Source organism: Cynoglossus semilaevis, chromosome 14 (genome assembly GCF_000523025.1).
Source record: "Cynoglossus semilaevis isolate Cse_v1.0 chromosome 14, Cse_v1.0, whole genome shotgun sequence".
Classification (NCBI taxonomy): domain Eukaryota; kingdom Metazoa; phylum Chordata; class Actinopteri; order Pleuronectiformes; family Cynoglossidae; genus Cynoglossus; species Cynoglossus semilaevis.
The window spans coordinates 24,418,350-24,431,036 of NC_024320.1; the positions used below are offsets into that span (position 1 = coordinate 24,418,350).

Genomic DNA, 12,687 nt, shown 5'->3' on the forward strand with positions numbered 1-12,687 from the left:
TGAAAAACCTGATCGTACAGAACAGACGGTACGACGTCACAGCTACAAACTACAACCAGGATGTGACCTGGTTGAAGAATTTACACCTGTTGGTAGGACAGTCCCAGGTGGTCATTGTGTTCTATGAAAAGTAATTTGAGCTGCTTCAGTGTCTTGTTCCTGTTCTGCTTACGCTCTGCTGGTCAGGTGTGGATGGTGGGGGTTTCCACAGTCTTTTTAGACTGTTATAACACTGATTCCTCTGAAGCAAACACAGATGAACTTGTGTATTTTCTTCCCACACACAGCTGTTAGTATCTACTGTATATGTGTGTATATATATATATATATATATATATATATATATATATAGTATTTACTATAAAAAACTATTTAAAAAACTAAGAATAAAAGCTTAGCAGAAAATTCCCAAATAAAATAGCTTTATATTTTAATAAAATAAACCTTCGTCTGTAAAAGATAACGCAGGTTTTTTTTTTATTATTATTATTCTTAACAACATAAATATTGATTCTAAGCCAATGTTTCTCCTTCAAACAGTTGAGGTCATTCTGACCTTTGCTTAGTGTCGCCCTGACAACTGCACACAGGCTACAAATTGTTGCTGTGTCGCTGGAGAAAACACTCTCCCATCTACTGGTATTTCATGTATACCACTAGAGAGAGCACGAGTGCCCACAGTGGGACACGTACTTGATGTGGACCGCAGGTATAGATAAGTGGTTCGCGTTATTGTAGAGCAATATGGAACTTTGCAGGAAGTTCAATAAAACATGGTTGACTGGATACATTTCCCAGCAGTACTCTGACACTATCAGTTTTACAGGGTTGTACCAGTGCAGATTATTGTCATTGTCATAACTGACACTTGGCAGTTAGCCAATCACCTACCTATAAATCCTTCCTCGTTTTCGAACTTCCTTATCTACGAAGGAAGTGGAGTAATATTATTATCAACGTTCCTCAGGCGTTTACAGAAACTGTTGACGGTGCTGGGGCCCTGGGCCCTGCAGAGTGGTCGCCAGGCTCGCTGCGTGCTCAGCGTCTTCTACGAGCGACGGTGGGAGCAGAGCCTGGAAGACCTGAGGCGAGAGCTGAACATCCAACCTGCACCAGTCATAACCAGCACGTCCAGGAAGAGGAACACCTGAGAGTGACAATACAGAAGCCTCCCGAATGAAAACAAAAAACAAAGAAAAAACAAGGAAGAACACTATGACAATATGGAAATTCTGATGTTAAACACGGAGGAACTGGGAAATGTCACCCTTGGCTAACAGTGGTCTGTTCCTCCTCACGTTTCCCCTGTCTGTGTTAGCATCAGACGTTAATATACACATGGTGCCTTTACGCTGGCGTCGAGTCAAAAGCTCCATGATGTGATGAAAGTTGTCATAGGTAGGATAGTCTTTAGTAGGGTTCCCTGATTGCCTGAAAAAAAAATCAGACAAAATTTACAAGTGTGGTTCAGATAAAGGGGCTGTGATTTTAATGTTTTGGTTTTTTTTTTTCAAACACGTCTAAAACAACATGATGACTCTGTCTTCAAGACCAGGAGTGTAACCTCTGACCCCACATCACTGCGGTTGTAGTCAGTGTGTCATGTTGTATTCTCTTCCTGTGGTACCACAGCGTGAATGACAACAACGTTTTTTCAACATATTTTATTTGTACTACTGCACTGCTACTTTATGTTAATTCGTTGCTTTGTTATTAAATAATGACACAACAGAGTATTTTTCAAGTATTTATTTTGTTGGCAATACCTGTAACTGTCCTTGGTCCTGGAGAGAAGACACTGTCTTACTGTATGAACCCTGTCCACTGGTGTGACCTTAAGATGTTTTCAGGAGCGAAGGTTCACAACGGTCGAGTGAGAGCTCACTGCCCTCTAGTGGGCTTATTTAGAAACATCGCTGAATTTTAAATATTTTAATATTTAAATTGAAGTCGAATTTTAACTGGATGGCCGTTAATTGTATCCGAAACAAAAATGTTGCAGAAAATCAAATTTTATTTATTTTATTTTTTTGTAATTAGATATGTACACACACTGTCATTATCCTAAGGAAGTCTCCATGAAATGGAAATTGTGTGGTACAGCAACATCTAGTGTTGATATGTATCATTTCTCAATTTGCCTCACCACCTTTTCTGTGAGAACGTTTTGAACCCGATGTTCTAATTTTACAAAATGATTGATTTTAAGTATAACTTTTAATTGTGCATATTTTTCACCCCTCGACACTAACTCTATACCAAAGCGACTTTGATGCGAACTTTAAAAAATGATTCTTTCTGGGCAAATGAAAACCAGTCAAATATTTTTTTTATATTTTCTTCATATAAATGAAATATACAAACATTCCACTGAAATCTAACACTGTGTGACTTGACAAGCTAAAAACACGGCCTTTACATATGTTTTTTTTTCCAGATTTCTTAAATAGGTTGAAAAAATAACTTCACTGAGAATTGTCCAAAGAACCTGGCAACCGCAGGGAGCCAATCATGTGTGACCAACAGTCTAATGACAGGAGGTTTGGGGATGTACAGAGGGAATGGGTTGACTTAACAACTGGACAGGAAGTGACCCTGGCGACAACTGTTACGATCAAAGACCCAACCGTGAAACAGACAGAAAAACAACCATTTGAAAATATATTTCTAAATGTCTGACTTTTTCAGCCTGAAACCAAAAAAGCGCCACTGTTTACTGAGCACTGCATTGTCATCAGTTTACTAATAATACGTCACGTGGCCTGAACCGCAGATCGGGACCAACCAGTGCTGCAGTGATTATTTCCTACAATTAAAGTTGATGACGTTTCATTACCTTCATTAAATCTAATTACACAAACAATTACCTTAAAAAACACAAATATAACTAAAAAACCAACAACAACACAATCACAATCAGTCAAACAAGTTCAACATCTGTAAAATGTAATCAACAGTTAAAGGAATTCAAACCAACACAGAAGGATCATCAGTTCGAAGGAATAAATAAAAACTGTCTAAGGATGTAGTGATTGCACAGATGGAGAATCTTCACCAGTCGGTCACATGTTCAAAAAAAAGTCTCTGTCTTTTACTTCTTCACATGTTTGGAGTCATTTCAGTATTTTGTCGCGCAGTCGGTTAGTTTAAGACGGTGATGCTGCGGTCGGTGACGGCGCACGCAGGCAGCAGGGGGGCGCTGAAGTGTTGTGTGACGCAGTGGAGCACGGCGCTGGAGTCCGGATCGTAGAAGAGCAGCGTCTGGCTGGGCCAGTCCAGCAGTAAACCGATCCTCCTGGGCGTCTTCACCACCTGCAGCGCCACCTTCTTCCCGGCGTGGCAGAAGGAGTAGTCCACGTCGTAGTGGGACAACACCCAGGACTGGGAGTTGTGGCCGAGTCGCGCCTCGTTCCCGGAGCCCTTTCGTTCCATGGAGGCGTAGCAGACCCCGACCTTGAAGGCACCGCTGTCGCCCACGTCCACCATCCAGCTGTGGGTGCCGGAGGACATGGACAGGGAACCCAGGGCGTTGGGCCAACAGTCAAAGCGCGATGGGTCGTACGGTGGGGATTTGCGGGGTTTTTTCCGGAGGAAGGTCAAAGTGCACAGGTCCTCGGACAGGGACAGCAGGGGGCTCACTGTGCGCTCGTCGAACTTTATATTTACCGATCCATAAGCTGTAGACGGAAACGACAGGAGGATGAGGAATGAGTCACAGACGTACAGTACACACCAGGTCACCTGGTCACCGACACGTTAACCAACATTTTGTGTTAATTTGTTGATTCAATCATGAAAATATAGCTACACCGTTTAACTGACACTTTGTTTCAATATAATTTGTCGTTGGTGTAAAAAGCTCCACTCACTTTCTGTCCATAATTTTTATTTATTGGATCTATATATTTTGATACATTGACGACAGTGTCAGTTGGTAGAGCGCTTGGATATTATAGGCCGACCGATATTATCGGCCCGATATTAGCATATTGTGTAATATCTGTAAGAATCGTTATCGGTTTTCCTCTGATAATGACAACCCGACAACGCAATGCCTGGGTTTCGCCAAATGATGTGTGCCCAAAAATAGTTTTAAGAATAAATGGCTGTATATTAAAGCAAAGGTCACTAGATGGCAGCATTGCAACTCATTTAATTAATCTCATACTCATACAGTGGTTTGTACAGATAAATAAATAAATATTACCAGGCCTATTTCTACTGGTATCGCTTGGTATCGGAATCAGAAATTAAGTGTTTGGACAATATCGGCATATCGGATATCAGCAAAAAGTTAATATCGGACATCCCCTAATCAGTACTCATTATCAGCGAGTACACAATTAAAAATACTTTGGCTCATATCGTTTGTAGAATATGTGTTTTCAACACATCCGTACGCGTTAATGTTTTCGTGGTACTGACCGTTCGGGCCAAGCAGCACCGCGGTGGCCCACAGACCCCTGAGCAGCTTACTGTCACTGCAGCCTGGGTTCAGGTTGAGCTGTTCTGTGTCACAGGGCTCGCCCACTCCCTCTGCCTCCTCCACCCTGACGTTGGCACACACACACACACACACACAGAGGCAAAACGAAAGACAAGAAAATAAACAGTAACTTATTTAAAGGAAGCACAAAAAAAAAATATACACTGGGGTGTTAAACATACGGGCCGTGGGCCAAAACCGGCCCACTAGGGGGTTCAATCCGGCCCGTTTGATACATTTTGAAAGTGAAAAAAAAAAGCACAAACACTTAATGTTAGTGACGGTTTGTCAAATGATATGTCATTAAATATGAATATTTTCTGTTATAGTTGCATGAAAACAAAGGGGAAAAACATGGACTTATTGTTATTAATGGTTATGTTATGTTGTGATTGTACTGGTTCCGCCCACTTGACATCAGTTCTGAGTTGTATGTGACCCCTGAACCTAAATGAGGTTGACCCCCTGGGTGCGAAATGATGTGAAAAAATGTTTACCTCTCAGCTATATCCTGGATATTGGTCTGAAAGACAAGAGAGAATACACACACACACACACACACATATATATATATATGAGTGACTGCTCTCATAGACGTAAACAGTGATTTAAACTAAAGTTCTTCTTTTCCTCATGAACTAACACTCGCTCTCTTACCACCAGCTGAGCGTCTGGCGTGTGCGTTAGCATGTGGACCAGGCGTGAGCGCGTTTGCGACAGCGTCCCCATGGCCTGGCTCCAGTGGGCCCTCTGAGTGAGGAGACACTGTTCCACCCGCTCCTCCTCCCGCTGCACCTCCTCCAGGAGCCGCTGCTCCTCCTCCTCCAGAGCCTCCCTGGCGGCGCTGACCTGAGCCAGGACCTGCTCTCTTGTTCGACTGGCTGCTGCCTGCAGAGGAGAGGACAGGGGTGAGGTCACACTGGTTTGTTTGCTTCAGGTCTGGTTTTCTCCGTAACCTGATAATCTGAGCATGAACCACGCGCTCCTCTGATCTCTGTAGACCCATTGTGTGAGGAGGAGAGGGTTGACTACATACCTGTGGGACAGAGGGAGGCGTTTGTTTACCTGCTGATTTTCAGGTGTTTCAGGTGAAGGAGCAAACACGACCTTTATCTCAAAGTGTAAGCAATCGATTAGGTCTTAAACCGTTGTGTGAAACACATTACACTGTGGACTCTTCTTCAGTCAGCCAACAGGTGACGCTGTGAGTGATTACAGTGTCTTTTGTTTATACTCTTATGTTCCTCAAACAATTAGAAATATCTATTTTATTCAGGTTGGGATTTCTTTATTTTATGTTTTCACTATACCAGTGGTTCTCGAACTCTTTTGGTCGTTTCCTTCATACCTGACTTCTAACCCCAACAAAAAATCTTAACTTTATTTGAAAGTAACATCATATTTTAAAATGAATGAAAATCAATAACATCAAAGAACACAAAGTTCAAAAAGAGAAAAATAAAAGTGCAGGGAAAATTCCTCCCATTTGTTGCTCCCCCTCCCCCTTGCCTGTCATGTCCCACTGGTGGGGCCCGCCCCTCACTTTGAGAAGCACTGCACTGTACTGTGTTACATATCAAAGACCAACGCCCACCCTGTCTGTTTTATCTAACACTCATTAAAAGCAGCAACACTATTTGTATTTCTACATATACTCGCAATAAAATCTGTCCCTGGAATTCAACCAATCGTAGCTGGGAATGAAGGAGTTCTGCTGCTTGCTCAACACTGACTAGCTCTGCCCGGGCCAGAAATTGTACCGACAGTCCATGACTTATAACTACCGCTGTAGTTGTTCATATAGATGTTCTAGAAACAGGAAGTAGTTGACAAACAAAGTCGACAAACAGTCACAGTTTGTAAAATAACTGTAAAAAAAAAAATAAAATAACTGTAAAAAAAAGGAGCAGAGTTACGTTGCCTTATAACACGGAAAACCACTGTTAGGCAACAAAGTTGGGGGCGAGGTCCCAATAGAAGTGCAGAGCTACAGCAACGGGAACACAGCAAGGTTAAATCATTTAAATTTTGATATGTTTTTGTTTGTTTTTACAGTCAGTTTTGTAGAAATAACAGTGTTATGAATGAATGTATAAACGTTATCTACAAGAGGGGGCGCTGCATACAAAAACAAAAATCAAGCACCTTCTAACTATACAATAAATAATTAGAGGAAAGAGTCGTATTACTGGTTTAATTCAATATTTTTTTAGGTAAATAGCAGGGACTAATCTGGCAGAACACACTGTGGCTCTGACTGTTGACTGAACACTTTTCTTTTACCAGAAGCCGTTGATCTTTGGCCGTCAGCGTCTGGTTAATAAACTTCTCAATCCTCAGGGCCTTCAGCTGCATTTTTTCACACACGTCTACCAGTTGGTTCTGTAACACACACACACACACAAATAAATAAAAAGGTGCATGGCACAAGACAAAATGATTAGCGGGAAACCCAACAAGAACGTCCTGTCTTTTTAAACACCCAGCAGGAGGATTAAAGACTAAGACAAGATACTTAACTTTGACACACCCTAAAAGGATTAGTCAGCCTAACGCTTCATTCATATAATGATAATAATAATAATAATTTCGCTGCATGTTGTTAATGAGTCTGTCAGCCTTGAACATTTTCCCGTAGGAACTCTAAAAAGGAAAATAAAAATGGTTTCCATAATCAGAAAAGCAACAGTCACAAACAGTGTCGTAAAAATAATAGCAAATTAATAACCATCAATTATTAATAATTAAAAACTGAGTTTAGTCACATATTCCCATTAAAACCAATGACCTTTCAGAGTTACTTTTGTCTAAAAAAAAGAGATTAATTAAAAAGTGTGACGTAGTAAAATCAAAAATAATAATCTGACAACATGCCTGAGGCAATAATCAAAAATAATAATAATAATCTGACAACATGCCTGAGGCAAAAAAGTAATAAAAACTGAAACGTAATATTGTCATGTCATATTATATGTTACATGTAAAACCAAAAGTGTAATGAACCATTAATTAAATAATAACAAATTCATAAATGTTAAAACCACTTTCTTGCTAAAAAACAAAAAACAAAAACAAAAAAACCCTGGGTGTTACAGGTAGAGGGCAGTGTGTATACAGATAAACGTCACACATTAAAAATGACTGATAGAGTTTTGAATTAGAAGTTACTTCTCTGGAACATATTCATATCATATTCCCACACCACGTGATTGACAGCTGCATCATCCTGTTGGACGGTAAACATTGATGACATCACATTATTCACTGAAGTCTCGTGGACGTTCATGTTGTCAGTCACACAAACTGTCCAGTCATAATTTTTTTTTTACTTTAGCGCCTACAACAACCGACTTTTCCTGCCAGAAGGTGGAGCTAACAGGTGACAGGACGGGATGTTACATCACTGAGAAGTATTTTCATTTCAAATAAAACCTGACGACAAAACCAAAATTACTTCTGAAACCATGACGTGTACAGCCTTTGTTTTGTTGTTTTTGTTTTTGTTTTGTGACAAAGTATATGTTTAAATACTTCCTTTAATTCCAGTCCCGGGTTGTAAAAAAATAAACAGTGACCCTTCAAGAAAAATCCCACGACCGTTTTTGGATCCCAACCCAGTGTTTTGGTATGGGCTAAATCAAACACACACACACACTCTCTAACTCACCCTGATGGTCGTCACCCTCGTGGACAGAGGGGTCACGGTGTGACCGTGGCAGGGACCCACGATGGCGCAGTGGGAGCAGATGAGCTTCTGCTCGGTGCCGCAGAACCAGTCCAGTTCGGACTCGTGTTCTACGCAGAATTCACTTTCCCCGGAGAAGATTCCAGACTCGTTGTCGGAGGCGGTCAAAGCCACCGCGTCACCACCACCACCACCACCGCAGAAACTCGGCTTCGCGCCGTCCAGTCGCTTCTCCCCGGCTCCTCCACCACCGGTCATCACAGTGAAGATAGGCTGTTCACTCTCCATGTTTTTACTTTTATTCACGGCGTTCAGAGTCTCCCCCGGTTCGCCGAGCGTTAAATCGCACGCTGTGAACTCCGCCGACATGGCGCAGTAATAACGCAGCAGGTGCAGCGGCTGTAACACAGGTGTAACAGGTGAGCCGAGGAACACGGAAGTGAGACAGAGAGACGCGGCAGAGGTCAGAGCTGCAGGAAGGGTTTCTGCTCGGCTGGTTTTTACTGCTGTTTACCTGGGCGTCAGCTCCTCGCTGCCTGTTGAGGTTTTCTTCATATATTTCCCAGTATATTTCAGGGGTCCTTGAACATATGTCTCTGTGTACCATTAGTCAGACTAACATTAAAATACAGCAGCACAGGTTAATAGGTGTTCGGCTAAACAGTATATACATTCAAAAATATATATTAAATATATAAAATATATTAGCCTATTTGTTAGTCCAATCCACACTGTAACATTAAATAGCCCAACAACCGACACTTCAATTCCTTTCGGAAACCACACATACATAAACATACTTTTCGCTTTAGCCTGAACCGAGTCTCCCTGTTTATATTTATATTCATTTATATATGTCTCCTCAGGTCTCTTGTTAATAGCTCCAGTATAAGTATTTTTTTTCTTCTTAATTTAATGACCTCTAGAGGGAGCCTGAGTACCACCAGTGGTATGTACACCTTAGTTTGTGAACCACTTTTGTAAATAGATGAATGGTTCTGTAATAGAGGATTAGAAAGAAGTTGCACAAAAACAATGGATCTTAAGACCCTTTAATAGCTATGAAAATCACATGAATGACTTTGTCCAATCTGGGAGAGGGTGGGGGGGGGGGGGCACTGTAAGTGTAAAGAAAAGTCCTCCCCCCACAAAAAATAAAAAACTTCTACTCATAAGATACTTTGAAGACAGAGTTAAGTCTGTATAAAATGATCTGGACATTGAAAGTGGAAAATCAGGACATTTTCAGGATCTTCAAAATAGCAACACCTGCCCCCCTTGTGACTACACCGTAAAGTGGGACACACACACACACACACACACACAATCACAGATGATCACAATACCTTGAAAATGTTGTGACAAAAACAGGCAACTTTTAGTCCTCCTTTATGTTTTCTACTGCTGTTTCTATCTGTAAAAACGTTCCATCACACCATGAGTCAGCCTTGGACTCACTCTGTCATCACGACTACTGCATATTCACTGGACGTCCACGTGTGAGAAAAAAAAACAACAAATTCCAAAGCGTTAGTAAAAAATGACCATCGTAAAGTAAGGTCTGTTGTAATAACAGTGTCATCGTATGAATATTCCTGGGAACCAGAGGTTTAGCCACACCTTAGAGATGACATGGGCACAGTTTAGCGAAACGGAGTAACACCCAGTGTCTGGGAAGGTGTCGGAGTGAGCAGGAGTGTGTTGAGGCATGAGGTGTGGTCTTTAACAAACACGTGTTAATCTCTTAACAGCATGAGGGCTGGCTATAAAGTAATACACAGAAACCACATGTTACTTTAGAACAGGCATGGGCAAACTAAGGCCCGGGGGCCGGATGCGGCCCGTTCAGCCAAACTTTAATAATTATTATATAATTTATTTATATTATCTTTGTAATAATAATTATATAATTTATTTATATTATCTTTGTACTTCTGCCTTTTTCCTGCAATACCAATATTTCCCCAATAGGTGGTGTAGAAACCTATTATCATCTGATAAAAACATTTTAGCATCTTATCCTTTATGCATGACTTTTACATGTCATTTATCTTCAGTTCACACAAACACTGCATCTATCTACTCCTGACCCCCCTCCCCCCCCCCCCCCCGTCAAATTTTAGGACAATTGTGGCCCACGAGTCAAAAAGTTTTATTTTTACTTGCTTTAGACTAACACAGGGAACAACAGAAAACCCACTCCTCTTCTTTGCCCCATCTGGGTAATTAGAGAGGAAATATTGACGGAATTGTGCCCTGGGTGGGTTTCCTCCTCATTTTACTATGAACCAGGAGGAGCAGAGGCAAAAAGACACCACTGTTAAACCAGCATAAAGGTATCTTTTGTAAATGGTTAAAATAGTTAATATGAGTAGAACGGACGGCCAGATCGGGTGTCGGACAAAACATTCCTCTGTTTGTGTCGAGTCGGCTAATCCTAACAAATACATGTAAATGAGATTTTCTGTCCTGACTAAAATGGCTGTTTGAAGAGTAAGCAGGAACTTAAGGCCGACTCACAACTGAGGTAACGATGTTACTGTATTGGATAAAATCTGAGAGACAAATGTGAAGGCATGTCACACAACAATCCAGGGGGGTAAGCTAACATTCATCCCATTGATAATAATGTTCCTCTAGTTGCTCCCCTAGGGGTCGCCTCACTGGATAATCCGACTCCATCTTTACCCCCTTTCCCCCCTCTACTGTTACACAAAAGATCCTCCTGTCTTCCAGTGCGTCCACGATCTTCCTTGAGGTCTTCCTCGTTATCCTTACTCGGCATATTCAATTACAGTATTTCTTTTTAGAGTAAACACTACCTCTAAAAGCAGTGATACCCCAAGTGTGCTGCCACTAGGGGGTGCGGGAGATTAAAAAAAATGTAATTTTCTGTTTGAAGTGTTTCTCTACCTTTAACCTCTTGTTGAGCTCCAGGTATCCAGTCTGTTATTTATGTTACTACCTTTAACCTCTTGTTGTCCAGGTATCCAGTCTGTTATTTATGTTTGTTGCACCTTCAGCCCTCTTTTTATCCTCTTTTTTTAAAATTGCACATTAGTTCATTATTGGAATCAAACCCTCACTGATAAGTAAAATGTTTCTGCCATGGAAGGGCAAAAACAGTCTATGCACACAGTTGATTTTAAAATATAAGTTGTTTCAAAGTGACTAATAAAAAGGAATACAAAGAAATTAATTTATAGATCATAGATTTTACGAGTGACGTATATACACTAACAGGAATCATTAGGATGTAAGCTATTGACCATGAGATCAATAAATAAATAATCTGAAGGAAATCGAAACGATTCGAAGTAGTGTAATACATCTCCTGATCACTCGAGGGCGCTCAGTGACCATTGAGATTGAACAGATGTTCTGTGATTTAAAATAAGGGTGATTTGTTTGTGAAATACGTGAAATTACCTGGATAGATAAATGCATCGCTCTCTGTGGCCAAAGGTTCTGGTTGGTCTTGTTTCACAAAATTGCATTATATGCTCATATATGTTATAACAATAATAATTCTTATAACAATAATACATTATTGTTAACAATAATAATTAACAATAACGAACCCTTGTTATATATATGTATACATATATACATATATATATTTCTTCACTGTCGTTTGACACTTTTAAGCATGTACCCAGAGTGCGCTATACGCCTTCTTAATGCGCTTTACCAGGACTATTTTCGTAATAAACGTCATAAACTGTGACGTCAAACACATCAGTCATAATTTGAATAAAGAGCGATGATCCCTCCCAGTTATCAAACCTTTCGCGGGAAAATGGATGGACGTGGTCACGAGAGTATGATGATGTCAACAATAAAACGGGTAGAACTTGGAAAAGCTCATTTCGATTGGTTAGTGGGATCTGACGTCAGGCGTTAGAAAATACAAGACTGGATTCTGATTGGACAGCGAGGCGAGCGGCTCTTTATGCTCCGCCCCAGAATCGGCAGCAGCAGTAGCTCTGGTCTTTCCTGCGCCAGCGTCGGCAGCTGTGTGTGTGTCACGGAGGTTGAGCCCGAGCTGCCGGAAAGACCCACTGTCAGCGCCAAACATCCTGCCAGTTTACCCAAAACTGGCATCGAAGCTACAGGCCGCACTGGCGAGATTAACGCCGGAATAACGTTCAGGTTCAATCCCAAACCACCCTCTGTCACCACTGGCCATCCCCCTGATGTCGGACTTTAAGCTCGGGATCGTCCGGCTTGGACGTGTGGCCGGGAAGGTGAGCGGATTCAACGGCTGCCATGTGCGGCCGGGGGAAGGGCCCAGGGGGAAGAAACTGTGGAAAAAGAAAATACATAAGGAGACTTTACGCTGTTGTTGGGTTTACTGCGTTAATGACCGTTAAGTATCCGCCAACAGTCGCAGCCAAACGGTTCTGTTTTTTAGCGGATATGAAAGCCGGCCGCACCGATCCAGACTCGGTCTGTTTTCTTCGTCTCCTCTCTGTTAGGCTAGGAAGGCAATGCTAACTAGCGCGTAGCAGATTAC

At 41.5% G+C, this 12,687-nt stretch overlaps 3 protein-coding genes across 5 annotated transcripts in view; 2 read left to right on the forward strand and 1 right to left on the reverse strand.

Annotated features, from left to right (window-relative positions):
* The window catches only part of coq4 (coenzyme Q4 homolog (S. cerevisiae)), a 5,864-nt gene extending 4,128 nt beyond the window's left edge, over positions 1-1,736 (forward strand). For both annotated transcript variants that reach the window (XM_025062820.1, XM_008326008.3), the window contains exon 7: positions 968-1,736. In XM_025062820.1, coding sequence (XP_024918588.1) covers positions 968-1,151 — 184 coding nt within the window. In that variant the 3' untranslated portion in view covers positions 1,152-1,736. The remainder of the gene's footprint in view (positions 1-967) is intronic.
* Positions 1,737-2,313: 577 nt separating this feature from the next.
* bspry (B-box and SPRY domain containing) lies at positions 2,314-8,620 on the reverse strand. The gene is made up of 6 exons (XM_008326010.3): positions 8,154-8,620; positions 6,770-6,868; positions 5,144-5,374; positions 4,984-5,009; positions 4,426-4,550; positions 2,314-3,677 (listed from the first exon to the last, which is right to left on the reverse strand). The coding sequence occupies exons 1-6, from the start codon at positions 8,538-8,540 to the stop codon at positions 3,142-3,144; spliced, it is 1,404 nt and encodes a 467-aa protein (XP_008324232.1). The 5' UTR covers positions 8,541-8,620; the 3' UTR covers positions 2,314-3,141.
* Positions 8,621-12,076: 3,456 nt separating this feature from the next.
* zmynd19 (zinc finger, MYND-type containing 19) overlaps positions 12,077-12,687 on the forward strand; it is a 7,098-nt gene continuing 6,487 nt past the window's right edge. For both annotated transcript variants that reach the window (XR_001761131.2, XM_008326011.3), the window contains exon 1: positions 12,077-12,418. Coding sequence is in view for 1 of the 2 variants with exons in the window: in XM_008326011.3 (XP_008324233.1) it covers positions 12,368-12,418 (51 nt within the window). In the remaining variant the exon portion in view is untranslated. The remainder of the gene's footprint in view (positions 12,419-12,687) is intronic.

Excerpts from the sequence above, each read along its gene's own strand:
- bspry (XM_008326010.3), bottom strand. The coding sequence starts at position 8,540 with ATGTCGGCGGAGTTCACAGCGTGCGATTTAACGCTCGGCGAACCGGGG. Across the intron at positions 4,551-4,983 it reads ATCCAGGATATAGCTGAGAG|GGTGGAGGAGGCAGAGGGAG; the intron begins GTAAACATTTTT and ends TGCCAACGTCAG. Across the intron at positions 3,678-4,425 it reads GGTGCTGCTTGGCCCGAACG|CTTATGGATCGGTAAATATA; the intron begins GTCAGTACCACG and ends TTCCGTCTACAG.